Source organism: Urocampus carinirostris, chromosome 14 (genome assembly GCF_059441175.1).
Source record: "Urocampus carinirostris isolate Australia breed hairy pipefish chromosome 14, RoL_Ucar_1.0, whole genome shotgun sequence".
NCBI lineage: Eukaryota > Metazoa > Chordata > Actinopteri > Syngnathiformes > Syngnathidae > Urocampus > Urocampus carinirostris.
The window spans coordinates 20,614,762-20,637,054 of NC_142362.1; the positions used below are offsets into that span (position 1 = coordinate 20,614,762).

Below are 22,293 nucleotides of genomic sequence, written 5' to 3' on the forward strand. Positions count from 1 at the left end.
ACACAACCTACTATCACCCAAAAATGTATGCGCGCTCGTTTCTTGAGGGAAAAGATGAACAAGAAAGCCGTCATTTTCACTCGGGTCAGATTTAATTTCATTAACAATTTAACTAAGTGTACTCCATCGAAAACGGCCGAATTAGTGTTGTTGGGGTCTCTGGGAAGCCCTCTTCTGAAGTCGTTTAGCTTTTTTTCTTGGCCCACGTCTCCCCGCAAGATGGTGTGCCGGCTCCTCCTATGGGCATACCAAGGAAGACCAAATTGGGGCTTCTCAAAACAACGCCGAGCATTTCTACGTCATCAGGGCCTTGTTCTCAAAACAACTCCTGCCGTCCTCCGTCAGTCCTGTTATCAAAATTCCCTGCATTTGGAACAGCCTGACCTGTCATTGAACTAAAGCCCAGTCAGCGAATACGTTGCATTAAACTCAATAAATGTAACTTGTATTCAATCGTATAAAATCCTTTATTGTTGAATGTATAAAATCCTTCAACATCTAGGCTTAAAACACACTTCTATTCTATAGCTTATGGATGACCTGTACTTCCTGTTGACGATATCTGTGTATTAATTGTTATTACAACATCCGTTGCAGCCTGGTCATCCTGGAAGTGGGATTACCTCAAGGTTTCTTAATTTTCCTCATGTTGAGGTTTTGAATTTTTCCTTGCCCTTCATGTAGGTTTTAGATCAGGGTGTCAAGTCAAGTCAAATTTATTTATATAGCCCTTAATCACAAAAATGTCTCAAAGGACTGCACTGGATTAGAGTGTAGTCTGTAGTTTGCAATAATCTGTGGTCCGTGCAGTTCTGTGAGACTCTTTGTGATAAAGGGCATCACAAATAAACTTGACTTGACTATATACAACATAACTGACAGGCAGATTACCAGATGCTAATTTAAGATGTTTAATTCATCAAACTCTCAAAAAAAACAACAAAAAAGAGAAACGGAAGGCAACACTTAAATTGCACAAAGAAGTTTATTTTGGGTAAAAACTAAAAAAAATAAGTGGATTAAAAGAAATAGAAACAGGGAGGAATGCTATCTACATTAACACGTTTTGGAGTCAATAAAATTTGACGACAATGCACAAGCAACTCGGCGATAGCTTTTGGTATTTTTGAGAAATACTAATTGGCATCAACCATGCGTTTGTTTAATGCAATCATGAGCGCATAGACAGAAAACAAACATGAAGCTCAAGAGCAACAAAAACAAACAATATTTTGCATGCAATCAATGTAATGCAGGCCAATACTTGAGTATTAAAACGATGAGGCCATTCTAAAAATATGAAATGAGTTCTGATTTATGAACCATGGACAATGACATCCACCTGATTCGTTCACAGAACTGAAAAAAATGTTAATACCACCACAAATGTAATAAACCACATGCGCCACATTTTAGAGCTGGTTTTAGGTTGTTTTCAAGTGTCCTTTCTGTCAGCATAATGCAAAAATTGAATTTGATTATTAAGCTACAGCAGATCCCCAGGATATGGCGACCCCGCCTTATGATGTTTTCACTGTACGGGCTAGAGTAAAAAAAAATTGGCTCCTCGTTATAGCATTTTTCCCATCTCGAAGATTGATATTTGCTATCGGTTAGCATCATATAAAATGCATGTCCGCGATAAAAATGCTGAGATGCTATTGGCCAAACTACCTCCCACAATGCCTTCCTCTCTCTTCATTCAGTTCAGAATATTGTGTGCATAGAATACCATATTTTTTTGTACTGGTATTTTAGTTATAACCAGAGAAATGAAGCTTGCGGTGATCAACAAAGTATGAAGAGGGTTCTAGAATGGATGCCCTCACTTAGGTTGCATGGCTGTAACCAATTGACGATTGGAACTACAGTATTAAAATGAGACCAAAAATAATGGGAATGTTAAAGCAAAGAAATATTGTAACGGTATATATTCCTTGCAAGTGTAAGTTTAAATATCAGTGTCGATTTGAATCTGCTGTTGCTCTGTTTTTCTCAAAGGGGATCATAAATGATTCAAGACATCAGCATTTAAACCGCATACGTTCTGGAATTTGTGACTGATAACAACAGAAGTTGTAATTAATCATACAATTGAATCCTCTGTGAACTCTTTTTTTTTTTGCATATTTATCACTCACATAGGCTTAAGATCATCAAATCAGTTTTAACATCACACAGAGACAACCCAAGAAAATACAAATGTTGTTTTGAAATGTTGATTCCATTATTAAGGCACCAAAAAAAAATCAATCTATATGTCCCAAAGTGAAAAAGTAACCTGGGGCCACATATGGCAGCTATGACAGAAATCGAAATTTTATGAGAATTGGTAATGAGCCTTTCACATTGCTGAGGAGGAATTTTGGCCCACTCTTGCAAAATGTTTTACATCCGCCATATTGGAAGTGTTTCCAGCATGAACAGCCTGAATATACAGTAGTCACACCACTCCTGGGAAGGTTTGCCACTGTTCCCAGTTTTCTCCATTTGTGGATAATGGCTCTAATAGTGTTTCACTGGAGCTCTATAGATGGGAATTCTTTTGTGACCTTTTCTGGACTGATAGATATTAATCACTTTTTCTTCTATTTTATTTTTAAATTTCTTTGGATTGTGGCATGTCAATTATGTAGTTCTTTTCTCAAGGATCTTTTGTAACCTCCTAGATGCGCCTTAATCGCACTCTTGGAGTTATCTTAGTTGGGTGACCACTCCTGGGAAGTTTTGCCACTGTTCCAATTTTTCTCTATTTGTGTATAATGGTTCTGACAGTGGTTCTCTGAAACTCTATAGCTATGGAAATTGAATTGTGACCTTTTCCAGACATAAAGATTTCAATCACTTTTTTTTCTTTTGGAATTTGCTTTGGATTGTGGCATGTCAATAATGTTCTCTCGATTTATTAGCCTACTTCGTTTTGTCTAACAGCTCAAATTTAAGTGATTTCTTGATTTAACACACGGGGTGGCAATCAATGTTGGTTATGGCCTGTGGAATTAGACTCAGCTTGGGCTCTCTCTGTGTAATATTACAATTGTTTTGATGATATGAAACCTTTTGTGAGTGAAAAATATGAGAAAAAAAAACCTGAATTCAGGAAAGGTGAAACTACTGTTTTATAGCAATCGAATACGCCTCACCATTTTTAAAGCCGCTGGAACAAAAAAGTAGCGGCCTGTATTCCTTAATTTACAACAATCCTATACACATATATTACATATGAGTAGTTTTCACAATACACTATTTAGTTATTTAAATGTCTTAATCTGGGGTGTCAATGTTGACAACACATTAGCTAATTACCATTGTTTTTTTCCTACCCCATCATATGGAAATTTAACCTTGTGATCATCTCAGAACGGATTTCTGTCGTATTCCAGGGGTCCACTAAAATTAGCTTATATTTTTCTGCCTATTAAGGAGGAAGAATTTAATTTTGTATAAGGGACATTATCAAAAACATTTTTCTCCCCCCCAAAAAAACACACATGCCATGGCTAAGATGAAAATATCATACGTAGAGGTCGATCAATCCATTTTCTGTGCTGGTTATCCTCAGTAGGGTCGCAGAGGTGCTGGAGCCCATCCCAGCCATGTCCGGGGAGTGGGTAGGTGACACCCACAACTAGTTGCCAGTCAGGGGGAGACGTAAAACCATTCACAGGTTCAATCACACCTAGGGACAATTTGGACCTGTAGGAGGAAACCAAAGTGCCCGGAGGAAATCCACGCAAGCACAGGGGGAACATGCAAACTCTGTATGGAGAGGCTGAAGTAGCTGGAATCAAACCCTGGACCTCTGCACCGTGGGGCTGCGCGCTGACCACCCCGCACCTACATACGTAGATGTGATTTTGTAAATACCAGACCTTGCTTGTCATCACTGCGATGCGTTTTTTTCACTGGACATTTTCTTGATAAAAGTGGCATTTCGTTCCAGCGTGGCGGCTCTACGCCCCGCCGCTGGATTCACTTCCATCATGTCCACACCTGAATCCAAACTGGCGTCCTGACTACCGGTTGCCAAACTGGCGTCCTGACTACCGGTTGCCAAACTGGCGTCCTGACTCCCTGTAGCCCCCCTTCTGCGTCGTTGCTCCACCGCGTACCGGATCTCAGCTGCAGGTTTCCCCTCCAGGCTGACGAACCAGGCCCTTGAGGGCTGTGACGGTGCAGCTTGGCAAAGTTCCGCTGCCACATCCATCGAACGCCTATCGGTTCTCATTTTGCTTAATGTTTCTGGGACGGAAGCCGATTCCTGGAGACCGTGCTGGACTCTGGTTCCTGGAGGGTTTTTGAAGTCTTTTGCGTGTCCTCCATCCTGGTCTTGTGATGATTCATTCGTGTGTCCAGTTTCTTCACTTTTCATTTGTGATTGATCCCGCCGCGGCTGTTCCTGCACTTGAAACAATGCCGATGCGTGCAAAACAGCTAAAGGCTGATTGTAAAACAGCAAGGAGTCCGTCAGGGATGCCGGGACTCGTATAACCTCCCTGGTATCGCCCGGGGGGATAAAAACCATGGGTTCGGCATTGGCATCTAGAGGATTGCGATTGGTGATGATATTGCTGTCATATAAGGACAGGTTCATGTTGTGCTTGTCATCCTTTCTTTGTGGTAACGAGTGTGTGACATTGAGCTGGTTTTGAGACGATCCTTCAAGGTTTTGGATGCTTCCGGTGGAGGTGGATTTGTCTTGTTGGGTCAGTGGTAGAATGTGCTTAGTTTGTCTTGCGGACCTTACAGAGAGGAGAAAATCATCACTTAAGCTTCGAACCAATAATCCTTAGAAATACAGTAGACCCTGGGTTACGGCGTGCCTAGCTGATGATATTTTTATAATGCATTGTGGAATATCTCCCCTCTTATCTGCATTTTCCCCACTAGAGGACACTGACAACAACTTATCTGACATTCCTAGAAATCTTGCATTTTCAAACTGTGTTTGTATGTATGACTGTGTTGAGGTTATACCGTAGACCACTAAGATAAAGCCTCCCAATCTTACAGTGTTTTCACTTTACAGTGTGGAATAAGAGGGTTTTTTTTCAGTCCCTCTGTAAGGCATTTTCACCACCCTGCAACATCAACAAATTATTTTGCATGTACGCTAACCTATGATCTTCTACCTTTGCAGTGTTTGTGCGTTTGATGAGTTCTGTCTATAAGACATCTATCTGCTAATAGTAGACATCATATCAAGCTATGCTCTGCTCTTGGTTTGCGTTATGACGAAAATGTCTATATTCTATTGGGTGAACTCTCCCCCACAACGCCTTTCTCTCTCTTCCTCCCTTTAGAATCTTGGATTTTTTTTCTATTGTACGTATTTGATATGGGTCCTTGCAGTAATGCTATCGGTAGATGATAACCATGGGAACCAAGTTTGCGATTACCAAGAAATATGAAGAAGACCCAATATGCTAATGAAAATGGCCTCAACCAACCGCCAATCAGGACCATTGTTAAAAAAATGAGGCGATTAGTCTGTCAAGAGCATGATAATCCTTCTAAGTGAACGATTAAAAAGTAGTTTTGATTTTAATCTGCCATCTCATCCCCTCCTTAGCACCCTTCTGCTACTCCACTGGACCACACCTTTATATTTATCTAAGTTACTGAATCATGCTAAATTATATTATGTGTAGGTAGTACGTATTGTAAACTTAATTTACTACATCTGGAGCACCGGGGAAATGTAATGTATTAGCTAAGTGGCATGGGTTTCCATCCCCCACCATATGGCAATTTACCTTTCCGGCCCCCAACTCCAAACAGATTTGTATCAAATATCAGGCACTAATTCATGAATCTGTGAAGTTTTCCATTCCATGGTCCAAAACTGTGATTGTTAGTGTAATTGACAAACATCTTCGATTTGGCTAAACCCACCCCTCATGTAAAACAATAAAAGTAGAATCCGCCATTACCTGTGGCAACACAAAAATCCGACAAGGAGACAGGCAAGAAAAAGGATTATTCCTCCGATGACAAACATCAGCAACGACGAATATTGGACGAAGAAGTCACTATGGATCTCCGTTTCGAAGGCATCTAGAAACGTAGATTGAAAATGAAGCCGCACAAATGAAACGTTTGATACTTCGTTCTTACCTTGCGTTTGTGGCATGGGTGCGGCAAGCCAGTAGCCAAGATGAGGAGCGGTGAAGGTCCAACTCAGTTTTTTACCTTCAGACACCACCGTCCCTAGACCCTTTCTCATCCAGCCACCTACACGAAAAACCAAAGAAAACTGGTAATGCGGTAGACCCCCGGGATACGACATGAATGCGTTCTGAAGTGGGGATCATAAGGTGAAATTGCTGTGTAGAGGGGGATAGAATCCTATGCTAATTAGTGATAAAACAGTAAGATAAAAAAAATAGTGGAATCCACATGCATATAATTAACATTAAAAAATATACACGTACAAGAAAAATCTTTATCTGTTGTTGTTGTCGTGAATTGAGCTGGAACAGTAAAGTAGCAGGAGGATGCAGAGGGGGAAAGAGTTAATGGGTTAAAACAAAAACTGATTTTAAAACGTTCACTTCCGAGGACTGTCATGGCCTTAGAAGATCATCTTGCTTGAATTTGGTCCTTTTTTTTAATAATAGACCCGATCTTCAATTGGTTACAACTATATTCTTTACAGAGGGTAAAGATGTATGTGCCTTTTTCATATTTTTTCATTAACACAAGCTTCTTTTCCATGGTCATCAAATTTTTTCTAGCATCAATACAAGCCTTGGGACCCATAGAGAATACATACACAAACAATACAGTATTGTATTTCACCAACTCACAAGACCACAAAATTCTGATGTGAACCAAGAGAGAGAAAGGCATTTTGCTAAAATAGATGAATACTATGCTAAAATAGATGAATACTATTTTATTTGGAAAGGCTCTCTTAAACATGCTGTGCCTTTAAGAAACAAATTGATGATGTCACTGCTGTTACTTTACAAAAAATACAGTATTGTATAACCGCCTCAAAAAGTCTTTATGAAGCACATAGGCTTCTGAACTTAATGAAAAAACAAAAAGGCATTGTGGGACGTAGTGAGGCCAATCAATAGCATAACATAATTTTAATGTTGTCGTGAGGCAACCTAAATGACGTTGACCAATGGGAGACGTAACTAGGTTGAATTTTATTATTTTGGGAATGCAAAATAATGCATTATTTTTGTGGTGTATTGGGGAAAATGCCTTAAAGAGGGCCCAAAAACATCTTACATAGAAAGCAGTCACTGATGTTGTTAAGACATGTAGGTAACTCACTAAAAGGGGGGGATGTGGGGGTATTGGTAGGGGCCTGTGTTGGTAGCTGACTCAGTTCATTAAGGATAACTCCCATTCCCAGAATGCTGCTACAATTTAGATGACGATTAGCTCGAGTGTGTTATTGAAGCATCATAAAAATGTGTTTTGTGAGTCATAGTGAAACAGACGATGCATAGAATATTGTTCGGGCTTCATACACATTTTCATTCAAGCACTTTTCAATGAATTTAAAAGCTAATTTTCCAATTCTTCCTGTACCATTAAGAGAAGAAATCCGGTTTGAATCAAGTATTTTTCAAAACCACAAATATATCTGCGATTTACATATGCAATTTTTAATCTTGTGTGTGCATTTATGAAAACATATGATTTTTAGATCTTGAGTAAACCGCGAATGTATTTGTCTTTGAGACAAATCTCTCCTAATATGGGTTCTGGGTAAAATAACAATAATATCTGTGTCTTTCAGTTGCAGGAAGTTCTTTCAATTACAATTTACCACTGTGAAACGCTTCCTTATTTTTTTTGCATGGCCTACAACAAATGTCCATTATTGGTGGAGCCCATCCCAGCCATCTCTGGGCAGAGGGCAGGGGACACCCTGAACTGGTTGCCAGCCAATCGCAGGGCACACGGGGACAGACAACTCATTTGCTCATTCACACCTAGGGACAATTTGGACCGGGCAATTCACCTGAAACGCATGTTTTTGGAACTTGGGAGGAAACCGGAGTGCCCGGAGGAAACCCACGCAAGCACGGGGAGAACATACAAACTTTGCACAGGAAGTCTGGAGCTGGATTTGAACCCACGACAGGTTCCCATGACATGAACTGTGCCGCACAAGCGCTAACCACTGCGCCGCCGTGCTGCCCCACATGTAAAGGGTTAAACAATATAAATCAACATACATGTCAAGGAAAAATGACATATTTTCCTTTGGCGTGACATGACCTAAAGCCCCTGTGTGTAATATTTGACCACTAGAATGCACTGTATTGTCTAATGCGAATGAAAACCAGTGCCAAATGCAGCAAGATGCCACAAAAACCTGGCTCCGACTTTTAGGTAGGGATTCCACTATGTAAAAGAATTAAAAATTTCTCGGAAATTAACATTGATGTAATTCCTGGTTTTTTTGCCTAGTATTGAAATCAATGTTTTTTTTCTGGATAAAAGTGTTTTTTGTACCACTAGGAAGCACTAAATATTACACACTGCGCCTTTAAGATGATGCAGTGGAGTAGAGGGTTGATGCGAAGGAATCGGCCAAAAACAGCCCCCCTTCTACCGAGTCCTCACAAATTAAAATTAGAAAATTCGAGTTTGGTTTGGGCTTGGTCGCTAAAATTAAGTTAACCGGTAGCGCTCAGGCTGGTACGAGCTTTAATACCTGCAGGCAGTGAGGCTAGATTTTTTTAGGCCGATCTTACCTCTACTAGGAACCAATATGTGAAACAATTGTGCTTGTGTTGGTAGCTCATTCCCGGAATGCCAGTATGAATCAGATACAGACGAGCTCGGGTGTGTTATTAAAGCATCATAAAAGCATACACTCGAGACTTAGTCATACAGACAATGTATAGAACATGATTATGGGGATCTACTGTATAATCCAAGTGGAGGTCAAGAATGCAGTCCTTCTATGAGGACTTGTTATTTAAATGTTACGAGTAGTGACACGCATCAAGCACAAGAACAGCACATAGCCTCGGTTTACCCACCCGTGGTGCGGTTATATAACCAAGCAGGAACAGCGCTCGATGATTTAAGTCCACAATCGTCGGAAAGAGTTAGGCTGATCTTCACGGCTCCATTGACGTGCAGCTCTGTATCCCCGGAAAACAATCGCACGCTAACAGCCGCTACTGGCTTCAACTCCATGCTAACGTATCCTGGCAAAGACACAAAACACACGTCGTCGTGATGATCGGACCGACAACAACAAGGTAGAAGTGTAATAACCTCTTGCGTTGTCCATTACACCCAAAGCCTTGAGAAGATCCGGTTCTCGTGAAGAAGGTTTCGGGACGGTCAAGTAGGATCTTAAAGAGGAGATTTCGGTACCCTCACTCAGGTTCAGCAGGCTTTTAGAGAACTGGACCACGGGCGCTAAGCTAGCATCTGCAACAGAGTCTTTTATTGATATTTCAGACCTACCAAATGTTATGTATCTTGCGTAGTATACTAGCCCAGTTTTTAGCAAATCACCGAATATGCATTTTATATGAAAACTACCAACATTTTAAAACTAGGAAATGTTTATTTTTGCTCCTCTACATGGTGTCCTGGGTATAAATACAAAAGATAGTTTTAAACTATTTTCAATCAATCGTAAAATAAAGAGCTCCATCTAGGAATCAATATCACGAGGGCTTCATTAAGAATAACTCATCTTGTATTTTGATAGGGTTTTTGAAGTATTTATGTATTAATATGTTGTAGTATTTCCACAGTAGTATTACTGTGGATGTATTTATGTATTTCAGTCGTAGTATTTTTGTAGGCTTTTAGGTAGTTTTCTGTAGTGATTTTTTGGAGTATTTCAGTAGTATTATTTTTGTAGTAATTCTGTAGGATTATTATAGTATTTCTGAAGTGTTATTGGAGTATTTCTGTAGAATTGTCTTAGTAATTCTGTAGTATGTGTCATAGTATTTTCGTAGAATTTCTGTGGTGTTTTTAGTAGTTCTGTAGAAGTAAATCGCAAAAACTGAGGGATCTCTGTATTTCTGTTGTAGTGTTTGTGTAGTACTTCTGTAGTACGATTTTTATAGCATTTCCATCTTAGTATTTTATAGAATTTCTTTCATATTTTTGTAGTATTTGTCTTCTTTTGTAGCATTTCTGTAGTATTCCTGTAGTCTTTTTGAAGTATTTCTGTGGTAGTATTTTTGTGTTGTTTCTCTCGTATTTGTCATGTCTGATGTATTTTTTCTGTATTATAGTTTTACTGTGTTTGTATCTTTTTATATTTCCGTGTTTTTCTTCATTTCAGAATGAAAGCATAATAATGTGTAAGGTTTCTGTTTTTAAGCACTACATTGAATATTTGGTTTTGTAGTAGTTATGTATTTTTGTAGTCAAGTTTTGTAGTATTTTGTGGTAGACACACAAAGGAAAATTGGCACGTCAAAAAAATCTTCCTTTTTAATCTGTAGTACTTTATTTCCTATTAAATTTATTGTCACTAAACTGAAAATTTTCATTTAGTGGGCCAAATAAGTATGTTGTCCACAACTTTCAGGCAACTGATGTTTTTTTTCCCATTGCTTCCTTCTCTAGCCAATCGTGTTTGTCACTTGTCTGCAGGCAAAGGCCTAACCCTGTACTAGGAACATGTTTTTGAAATCTGAAAATTCTCTGAATCCATTCTGAAATATTTTCAATATTTACAAGCTCTGCTATTCATAAGGGTTTGCAAACGTCAACACGGCTAAAAAACGGAATACCAGATGTTTTGTCCGTGATGAGGACTGAGTCTTGGAAAAGCCAGATGTTTCCCTGCACCAGACGGAGTAGCGACATCGTGACTGAGGAAAAAACTGAAAAAGTCATCGTTAGATGTTTTCAAACCAATAAAACAACAGTAATGATCTTAGGGCTGCAACAACGAATCAGTACAATCGATTATTAAAAACGTTATAAATAAATGTTAGCATTGATTTATTGTGTAGCCTGATTTATCCCCCACTCAGCACATTAATTCAATGCAAACGAGAGTGCATTGAATTTCATTTTGATGTTGAGGGAATATGCTAGTAAGACCACTTCGATCCGGCAAAGGGCGACTGGAGACCACATTTTGTTCTGCGACTAATTCTCGGTTAGGTGATGAAGTTGTAGTAGCACCTTACTCAGGCAGAGGGCGCCTATTTTGATGCACGAATGAATGAATGACCTTTATTTTCTTTTTTCAAGTATAACAAAATTGGAGGGCTTTGCCTTTCAGTGCAAGTAAGACAAATTAAAAACTTAAACATGTGCAAAGGATAAAGACGTTTGAAATGCGCAAAGTCCTCTTGATCTGATAAATTACTCGCATTTTCCTTCAATGATTTTAAATTGCACTTTATCAAATATTCTTGAATATTCGCACGTGTATAGCATACATTTCAATGTATTGTTTATTGTTAAGCTTATATTTCTGTATTTAAAAAAAATCTGATTAATTGATTAATCAGAAAAATAATCGACCAGTTCCTCGATTATTTAAATAACCGTTGGTTGCAGCTCTTATTGATTTCAGAATCTTACTTGGTGTTCTTGAAGTTGTGTAAGGAAGCAAAGTGCAAACATAGCCGTCCTTGCACGCCGCCACCGTGACAGGCGATCCGGTTTCGAATGGAACTCGGAGCAAAACGCTGCCGTCCTCTCCCGTAAGAACGGCTTTGGTTCTGCTGTAATTGGCGTAAAGGTCCACTTCGGCCCCGCTCAGGAACTGCCGTGTAAGGAGGTCCGTAACATGGACCTTAAGGTTGAAGTTGGGACCTGATTGAAAATAATACAGTTAACACTTTGTTGATCAATAGGGTTAGTAGTTGAAAGTCTCCTGTATTTAATTGCATAATAGTTATGAGAAAACAAAAAAAGATTTTCACCGTTTTCATCCCAAGACTTGCTGCTAGTCACTATTGTTATTGTTAGGTGCTTCTACTTTGTCCTTCACTGACTAATAGTCAGTGAGTTCCATGACTTAGTCGACCAAAGCGACGGTGGTGATAATTCAGATTCAGATCTACTTTATTGTCATTCTAGTACACGTGTATACAGAACGAAATGTCGATACATCTGACCCGCACAGTTTCCTTGAATGTACAGATATAAATAAAATGTTGTATTGAGTTGTAGTATTGAGTGCTAATAATATACTAAATAGTTATGGCTATGTATAGTATTTTACAGTAGCGCAAATAGTGCAAGAGGAGTAGCCAACCAGATGTGCAAGATGGGCAATCAGGTAAACAAGTCAGGTAAACAGAACAATAACACTGTAACAATAACACTGTAAGTACGATAGTGCAGAGAAACAGATGTGCAAGGAGTGGCTAGCTATACAGAACTGCCAGTAGTGCAAAAAGTCAAACAGAACCCACAGATGTACAGATTAGCAGCAGTTTAGATTTACTATGTGTTTGAGTGACCATTTAACAGTCTAATGGCCAGGGGGACAAGACTATTGTGGAACCTGGTGGTCCTGCACCGCACACTGCGGTACCTCTTCCCAGAGGCTAGCAGAGTGAACAGTCCATGATGGGGGTGAGAGGGGTCCTTGATAATGTTCTTAGCTTGGGATAGGCAGCGCTTCTGGCCAATGTCCTGAATGGAGGGAAGAGAAGTCCCGATGATTTTCTCTGCTGTCCTCGTCACTCTCCTCACACTACCCCAGTCGGTAGCGCTGCAGCCTCCACACCACACAGAGATACAGCTGGTCAGGATACTCTCTATGGTGCCTCTGTAGAATGTGATGAGGGAGGGTGGGGGCAGGCGGGCTCTCCTCATCCTCCGCAGGAAGTACAGGCGCTGTGCCCTCTTAACCAGTGATGCAGTGTTCACGGACCAGGTGAGTTTGTTTGTGATGTGCACCCCTAGGAACTTGATAATGTTTTCTTTTGGCTATTTAAACGTGTGTGTGTGTGTATATAGACATATACATATATGTATCTAGACTTAAACCCATCTGGAGGGACAAGAACATAGCAGTGAAATCAAATATCAGACTCATGCAAGCGCTGGTTACTTCCATCTTCCTCTACGCTTGCGAGACATGAACTCTCACAGCAAAACTGGAAAGGAAAATCCAGGCCATGGGGATGCTATGCTACAGGAAATTTCTAGGCATCAGCTACTTGGGCTAGGTGAGAGACGAAACTGTGCGCAACACCATCAGAGCGCACGTTGGACCCTACGAAGAAGTGTTGTCAACTGTGCGAGAACTGAAATAGTAGCGGTATTGTCGTTACAAAACCATCAGGACTGGCTAAGATAATTCTGCAGGGCACAGTCCAAGAGGGCAGGAGGAGAGGAAGACTGAAAAAGAACCTGGCCGACAATATTAAGAAATAGACTGGTGCCAACTTTCCCTCCACCCAAAAACAGGCTAGGGCCTGGAGAGGGATGTGTGTCACAAGGCTGTACTTTCCCAAGACACACCAGAGGAATTGGTGCCCTATGGTCAAGGGACAGTATAAGCATTAGAACCACATTATTTTTCAAGAGTAATTAGATGATGAGAAGATTTTTTTTTCATTAAAATCCTTTCTCGTTTACCATGCTTTGTGGATGTGACTTCATTGCCGTCTCATTTCCTTACATAATTAGTGTATTTAGGATTCAATAGTTTACAAAGTCCCACAGTCATCATGGATCTAGCTTCTAGTTGGCCCTAAATTGCAGCAGATACAAATTTGAATTTAAAATGTACAATGTAAATGGTCTGCGTTTATATAGCACTTTTCAGGTCAATGAAGACCTTCCAAAGCGCTTTAGAATGTGCTTCACACTTTTCCCTTTTACACACCAACTAACCCATAGCAGTGTCCGCCATGGAAGGCAACTATCTGCTATCAGGGGCATTAGAGTTTCAGTGTCTTGCCCAAGGACACTTTGACATATAAAATGGAGGAGCCGGGAATCGAACCTGCAACGTCTAAACGAGCGCTCTACCTCCTGACAAACAAACACAATTTCTTTCCACCCACCAGGGTCTCACAACATTTTATGGGAAACCCTTTATAAGTGTGTGTTTGTTTGACCACCCAAGAAAAGGGGGGATACATTTAGATATGACCACCATCTTTCACAGGCAGTCAGGTAGGTTACCCTTAATGTAAAATATGCCAAAAAAGCTGATCCGGCACTCCTGTTTTTTTTCCCAGAAAGACATTCTCACTCTCCCAGGCCAGAACGGCATTGTCATGTTTATTTGTAAAACCCTTAATAACAAGTATCAAACGGCTGCATAGACTACCATTACACCATACCCTGATCTAAAGCCATCATGAGGGCAAGGAACAACTCAAAAACCTCAGCGTGAGGCAAATGAAGAAACAAAATATTTTACAGTAAGTATGGTAGGTTATCCTAGATGTGAAAAATGCCAAAGTTGTTTTGTTTCAACTTTTTTTCCAGCAAAAAAAGCAAGAGCAAGAGGATGACTCAACAGCTGCTTTTCAACTTTCAGTCTCCTGTTTTCTTTTGTTTCCCTCTTGAATCCAATACATCCTAAGGTTACATGTTTCCAAACAATATAAATGTAGAATGACACATTTGGGCTGTTCATACCCCTATTTTAAGATTTTAGTCTCCATTTGCATTTGTCTTATTCTTTGAGTTTTCTCCTTCTCTAGCTGCTCTTGTTTACCACTAGGCTGCAGGCCTTGGCTTGCCACTAGCTGTAATTACTATTATTGGTAGCTGCTCCGTGTAAATATGTTACTCCGTCAGTCTTTGCTCCTGCTTTGTCCTGTATGAAGACTTGTTTACATAACAGTCCGGGATGACATCATCCAGGCATGAACAAGATTCTTGGTTGCGCCTCTCACGTAAAAAAAAAAAAAACAACCAACACTTCCAGTTTTAGAAAACCAGACCAGATGACGCTTGTTCTCCCTTAAATCTGATTCTGTGGAGGTAGTCGCGTGCGAGATTACAATAATCTCCCCCCCTGAACGCAGCATGCAGAAAAGAGGTTTATATGACGAGCATTGACATAAAATGTTTAAAATTTATCGTTGTGTAGCACTAGTTTTAATTCAATCCACACAAAATATTTGAAAGGTAAACAAATAAAGATTATAATCCCACCATCCGCCAGTAACCTCTTTTTGAAATCAAAGCGAATTATGAACGGTGGGTTCTCCAGGACTCCACCAGACAGGCTGAACAGATGGTCTGCTAGCGACTTAGCTCTCGGGAAATAAAACAGCAATACCCACCCTTGCAGATATAAACGTGGTGTTTGTATCAGAATGAGGTCACATGTTTCACAACAGAGAGAGAAATGTAAACCGGAGTTTAATGTGTCTCTTCTGAAGAAGAACAAGACTCGATGTATGTGTAATTCTGACTTTTTTTGTAGTTTTTACATGCAGCTGAAAATATTTTTCAAAGACTTGAATTTCATTGACTGCCACTCTTAATTTTCTGTTAGCATTAAGCTAGAAAAAGATTGTTTAACTGCATACCTGTGTGTCTTAAAATCGATGCATTTACATTTTGTGAGAGCATATAGAAGAAAGTAACTTTGTGTGCCCGTTTTTCTCATGTTGGCATCAAAGCTCCAGTGTGTATTATAAAGCGACCCCTAGAGGTGTAAAAAATACTTTATTTGTTCAGATAAAATACTATAGAATCCTGAGTGAGGATTTTTCAAAAGTAACTTTTCCCAGTGGTGCATTTAGCACTAACAACTACTTAGCTCGTACAGGCAAACGGTTGAGTCTTGTGAGTCAGGCATTTCCTACTTTTATTTCCACTGTTTCCATCTTTAGCCACTTGTGTCATTTAGCTGTTATTGTTAGCTGCTCCATGTAAATAACTTTGCTCTTGCAATCCTTTCCTGACCTATGTTAAATAGCATATTACACTAACTGCAAAAGTTACCCACTTCCACAAGCACTGACCATCCATCCATCCATCCATTATCTGCACCGCTTATCCTCAGTAGGCTAGCGGGGGTGCTGGAGCCCATCCCAGCTATCTTCGTACAGTGGACAGGGGACACCCTGAACTGGTTGCCAGACAGTCGCAGGGCACACAGGGACAGACAACTCACTCGCTCATTCACATGTAGGGACAATTTGGACCAGCCAAATAACCTGAAATGTTTTTGGAATGTGGGAGGAAACCGGAGTGCCTGGAGGAAACCCACACAAGCACGGGGAGAACATACAAACTCCACACAGGATGTTCGATCTCATGAACTCAGAACTGTGCTGCACACGCGCTAACCACTGTGCCGCTGTGCTGCAGCTCTGACCATATTCAGCTTTTTGGTCTTTGAAGTCACTCCGGGATTTCAATGTAGTTTGGGAAACAAATTCTTAAAGTGAGGTACTTGTTTATTTTAAGTATAAATTTGTATTTCACTGGAAAAAAAGGTAAAATGTCACAAAATTACACTTAAAATAAGCTACATCTTCTGGCCGTTGGATAAAAAGTCTGGTTATTTTCAGTATTTTCTAAAATTGAGATCTCTTCATGAAACAAGATAACATATCTTGAATTAAGAAAAAATAAGTACTTACCCTGCAAAAAAATATTTTAAAATATTTTTTTCTCATTTTAAGACATTTTTACTTTTTTTTGAGTAACTAAGTTTCTTAAAATCTCTTTTCATTCGCTCAAGATGCATCCAGCAAACTTGGTCCTTTCCTGTTGCTTATTGGAATTCATCATGTGATTCAGGCATCTTCTGTTTTTCCCGCTTCCTTTTTTAGCCACTCATGTTAGCCACTTGGGTGCAGGCCATACCCGCCGCTATTATTATTGTTCGCTGCTCTTTTAGTGTTTCTGAACGAACGTCGACGTTGCGTGATGCAGGCATCTTGTCAAGTCATATTTATTTGTTCATTTGCCCTTAATCACAAGAAGTCTTAAAGGGCTGTACAGACTACTCTTACACAATCTCCTGATCTTAGACCTAAATGAGGGCAAGGAAAAACTCAAAAACCTCAGCGTGAGAAAAATGAAGAAACCTTAAGAAGGGATGATAAGAAGATTTTGCAAGGGTATCAACAGATAAAACACAGACACTGTCATTGTCAGTTTTTCCACTGTTACCTTCTCTAGTTGCTCTTCTTAGCCACATGGCTGCAAGCCATAGCTTGCCACTATCTGCTATTGTTCGCTGATCTGTGCAAATAAAGTTTGCTCTTTCACTGTTTTACTAGCTTTTTAGTAGCTACTCTAGCTAGTCGCTTAAGTTAGCCACTTACACCAGTTCCTGTGATTCGGATGTCTGAAACATCTTCCACATTTTTTTCCTACTGTTTCCTTTTTTAGACGCTCATTGTAACCACTTAGCTGGTGCTGGTCTTCCACTTTTTCTCACTGTTTTCATTTCTAGCCACTCATGTCATGTTAGTCCCTTGGATGCAGGCTATGGCTCACAGCTAGCCGCTTCTCTAAACGTTTAGTGACTCAATTTGCTTGCTGCTAATGTTACCCGCTTTAACCGGCTCAGACCAACTCCAGCCATTCGCTTCAGCTCCATTCTTTTTACCCACTGTTGCTCTAAAGTGCCTATGGTGCCAACTTTGCCACTGTTCTATTTGTGTAGTGCTTCTCAGGATTTAAAAAAAAATGCTTTCAGCAATCAACAAGCGAAGCACATGTTTTTTGTAGCGTCTCCATAGAAACACCGGTGACAACCGCGGCGGCCGATGCCTTCCAAGAGCGAGTTTTGAGCTAGAGCTAGAAACTCATGTGATCAGCGCTTCTACCATGCCAGATTTGTCACATCTCTAATGTGAGAGAGACAGTCTCACGAGGAGCATTTGTGTCCGTGTTGAATCAACACAAAACAGCACTAAGAAAATTGTGCTCCATGTCCTGTTACAGTAAACCCCCGGGTTACGTGTCCTTGCATTAGGACATTCTCTCTTAACGGTGTTGAATGCTATTTGGCCTCTCTTTATGGCATTTTCCCCACCATATTACATCAACAACAAAATATTTCATGTCAGATTTTTAATAGGCCTGTCCGCTATTGGTCAACGTTGGTCTGCTATTGCATGGTGTCACACTAGCCGGCAAATGCTGATTTTCTAAGGGCTCTCTCCCAATATGCCTTTCTCTCTATTTGTTCAGTTCAGAATCTTGTGTGCTTTGAAAAGACGTTGTAAGAAAGTGATTTTAAACTTTATTTTGTAAGGGAACAGCAAGCTCATCATCAAATTGCTTGGTAAACGCACAGCATGTTTAATAGCATTTCTGATATGAGTTCATTGAACATTTGGCAAAGCCTTTCTCTCTCTTGGTTCAGTTCAGAATCTTGTGTTATTCATAAAGATTTTCAGAATCGACATTACAATACTCTTTTTTCCCCCTTTTTTTATTTGGTAAAGGAACAGCTGTGACGTTATCAAGTTGTTTCTCAACAAACAGCCAGTTTAAAAGCATTTCGGAATTTGATAGTGTTAAATTATTTTTTGCAAAAAGCCTTTCCCTATCTTGGTTCAGTTCAGAATCTTGTGTGCTTACGTCTTGGTGCGATACAATACTGTATTTTTTGTGTGTATGTAATTACTATTGTCCCAAGGCTTTCAGTGATGCTAAATATAGAAAAGCAAAACGTGATGACCATAGAAACAAAGCTTGTGATTATCAAGAAATAATATGAAATAGGCACTAGAATCGCTAACCTGGCTAAGTTGGATGGTCATAACCAATTGACAATTGTGACAATTAAGAATTACTGTAATCAAGATTTAAAAAGGCCATAAAGGCAAAAAAAACTAAGGCTCAGGGGTAGGGAACCTATGGCTCATGAGCCATAAATGGCTGTTTTCACGAGTACAGACGTTGCCCTACTTATGAACGAGACGATCGCTCGTAAGTTGAATTTGTTCGTAAGTTGCTCCAGTGCTATATTTTGTAAGGAATGTATGTTTAAGCTTTATATAAGTATGTTTAAGGCTTGTATAAGTAACCTGTATTGTTTCGAAACTGAAAAATAAAATGCACTGTCTGGAGAATGGGTGGGTTTGGTAGTTTTGCTGAAATTTGTTTTAAAATATATAGTATGGCTATCTTGCTCTCTCAAAAAAAAAAAAATCAAAATATTTTGCTTTTATAGCTCTGTTGGTCAAAAGGATTCCCAAACCCCTTTTCCAAGGACATTTACATGTATTGTATGTGTTTCAATAGTCAATTATTCGGAATGATTAAAAAATAAGTTTAAGGCAGCGCAGTGGCTAGCGCGTGTGCGACACAGTTCTGAGGTAAGGAGATTAAACCTTCCTGTGTGGAGTTTGTATGTTCTCCCCGTGCTTGCGAGGGTTTCCTCCAAACACTCTGGTTTCCTCCAAACACTCTGGTTTCCTTCCCACATTCTTAAACCATGCATGTCAGGTTAATTGGCCTGTCCAAATTGTCCCTAGGTGTGAATGAGAGAGCGAGTTGTCTGTCTCTGTGTGCCCTGCGACTGGCTGGCAACCAGTTCAGGGTGTCCCCTGCCCACTGCCCGAAGATGGCTGGGATGGGCTCCAGCACCCCAGCTATCTTTCAGATAATGAATGGATGGAAGAGTTTAAGATAACAATAGTAAATAATTGTTGATAGCAAATTCACCATCTACAACATACAAAATATGTAATTTAAAATAAACAAGTGTATAGATAGATAAATACATTAATATGAATAATACTGTGCGTTGATATAGAGGTAAAGGGGAGAAAAATGTTTAATTCCCAACCAACCGTTCGATGGCAGGGCGACTCTCGGCATGGGCTCCCCAGAAAAGTTCCCCCAATCTCGGTCAACGAGCGTTCGAAGCTTGGGGGGTCCGGTCCCGGTTCCGTCGAACTCCCCCGTCGCTTCCTTAGCGGATAACGTCACAATAAATAACAAAAACGGTAGCAGCATGTTCTGAATTGGAAAAAATGAAAAAAACAATAAGGGCAAAAGAAAGAAACGAAAAAAAAGTATCACACGAGCGTTGGAGGGGCATCCATCTTTGGCTTCAGCCTCTTTGGAGGGAGGGTTTTGCCTGCCTGGCCCCGCCCCCCTATAATTGTATTTTTTTTTGTCTACTCAAATATTATTTTTACCTTACACGAACAAACATGTATTGTATTAGTTATTATTACAAATTAGATGAAAAAACAAATTAAAAATTGAAATGTAACTACAATATACGTCCGGTGACCGTAAACAGTAAACTTCATTCGCGAATTCTGGTGACGTCATCAAGCAACGGCCGTTCTAAACAATGTTTACATTTTTTTCTTCTTACATAATTAAAAGATAGTGGCAATATTTAACATTAAATTAATTTGAATGAGGGAATCAAAAGCCCCGGGACAAATTTTGTCTTCAATATCTTAGGGAATAGGGGGGCGGAAAACTACTCCAAACTGATTTTTATTATTTATTATTTTAGTGTACATAAACATTACAATAATTAAATGCATATTTTATGAGAAATACCAATCGAGAATAAAAAATACATGAAAATAATCATGGCCATCTGAGTAAAAATTAATTTGTGTCTTTGACGTCATCAGACATCCAGGACTTCGTGTCATAAAAATGACGTTTGCTACATCATATTACAGTCCAAGAATCACAACGATCAATACAAATGAGGTTTAAATGATAGAATAAATAGCTACGGAAACAAACTATAGAAAGCATTTGTTTTTGCTGCTGTTGGTGTCGGTGGATTTGTTCAGACCGAGGACAATCGACTTTGGCCTGGACGGATCTATTGACACTAACAAAGATGTTATATAATGAAATTGTGAATATGCTTGATTGCTAATAAGATTTTCGAGAAGGTTTGTTCAAACCTCACTTTGTGTTTACTGTTAAAAACGTAATATTGGAATATAATATTGTGAATGTGCTTAATTGCTGTTGAGATTGTCATGATTGTTTTCTGTTTTTAGTGTCAATAAATTTGTTCAAACAGAAAAAAATTCCAGATAAAATAGTTGCACTGGTTTGTTTGTGCCACTGGTTGGCGACAAAACATTTACAATGGATATTTTGTTGTTTACGTGTGCAACCCTCTCAATAGAAAAGTCTGTAACAGTATCTATCTTTAAATTCTGCAACTTCAGCATTCTACAAGTCTGCAAGGTTTATCTATGACGAAAGTGGCCAGGGGGGCTGAGTGGGGGGTCTTGGGCAGGGTTTTGTTTTAACAGCTGTGTCCATTCTTAAAATGACCATAAAATACCCTCAGGTGACAAATGATCTGAGGACATGAGACACCCTTGCTGTTTTCCTGTCTAAGAGGTTAACAGCACTTTCAGTTAAAGTTTTGCACCAAAACCTTTATTAAAAAAATATTCAAATTTCAAAATAAAGCTTTAATCGTGTCATCGGTTTACAGTCGATCACCTGGAATATGGCCACCCCGCATTAGGACTTTTTCACTTCTCAGTATGGAATAAGAAGTTTTTTACTGTATTTATTGACTATGTGTCCAAGGCTTGTCGTGATACTTAAGAGAGAAGTAAAAACATTATAACCTTGGAAACAAAGCTTGCTATGATCAATAAATACAAAAAGGCCACATGAATTCCTACCCTCGCTAAGTTGAATGTCGATAACCAATCAACGATCAGGACTATTATTAAAAATGAGGCGATCAAAATGAGGAAATCCTCTAATGGTATGACAATCCTCGCAAGTGGAAGTTTTAAAGTCTATTTCATTCCTTCCCGTCCCAATGCATCCACCCGCTCCTCCACTGAAGTCATGTCACACCAGAAATAAAATGTTATTTTTCTTTTCACTTTAATATGCAGTATCTTACCCCCTTTGCGTCCACCGCTAGCCCACTGTACCAGCTCAAGTCTCGTAACACCAAAGGTAATGTCAGGGCGGACCAGAACAGAGCAGGAGACCCCAGAACGTTCGTTACAAGTCTTTTATTTGGGGAAGCGTACAGGGTTAGCGGGAGACGCGATGACCGTCGAACGTCAGCAGCAACGCCGTGAAGACAACTTCGGGACACGTAGCCAATCGTAGCGTGGGACGGAAGCAGGTCGAGTTTACCGGGACTGGAGAGAAGATCGTAGCGTGGAACGGAAGCAGGTCGGATCGGAGGCAGGCAGAATCAGGTAAACAAGTCAAAAAGACACAGGAAAATCAGGCGAGTCAAACGGGGTAAAAAGTATCCTCAGACCAAGAGGTCTCCGCGTAGCGTGCTTAAAAAGGGAACATAAACCAATCAGGGAGCGCATTCCAGCGCGTCAGATGATTACCCCAGGTGGCTCCAATTAGGTAATCATGACAGGTAAATCAATTTGAATTTTTTTCATTACA

The 22,293-nt window shown here is 39.8% G+C and overlaps 1 protein-coding gene across 1 annotated transcript; it reads right to left on the reverse strand.

The window, feature by feature from the left end:
- Positions 1 to 966: 966 nt before the first annotated feature.
- Positions 967 to 20,072, reverse strand: LOC148352930 (protein FAM171B-like). The gene is made up of 8 exons (XM_088353221.1): positions 19,716 to 20,072; positions 11,551 to 11,784; positions 10,746 to 10,838; positions 9,259 to 9,417; positions 9,018 to 9,188; positions 6,118 to 6,234; positions 5,934 to 6,057; positions 967 to 4,742 (listed from the first exon to the last, which is right to left on the reverse strand). Exons 1-8 carry the CDS (start codon positions 19,879 to 19,881, stop codon positions 3,884 to 3,886), a joined length of 1,923 nt encoding a protein of 640 aa, XP_088209347.1. The 5' UTR covers positions 19,882 to 20,072; the 3' UTR covers positions 967 to 3,883.
- Between the last annotated feature and the right edge of the window lie 2,221 nt (positions 20,073 to 22,293).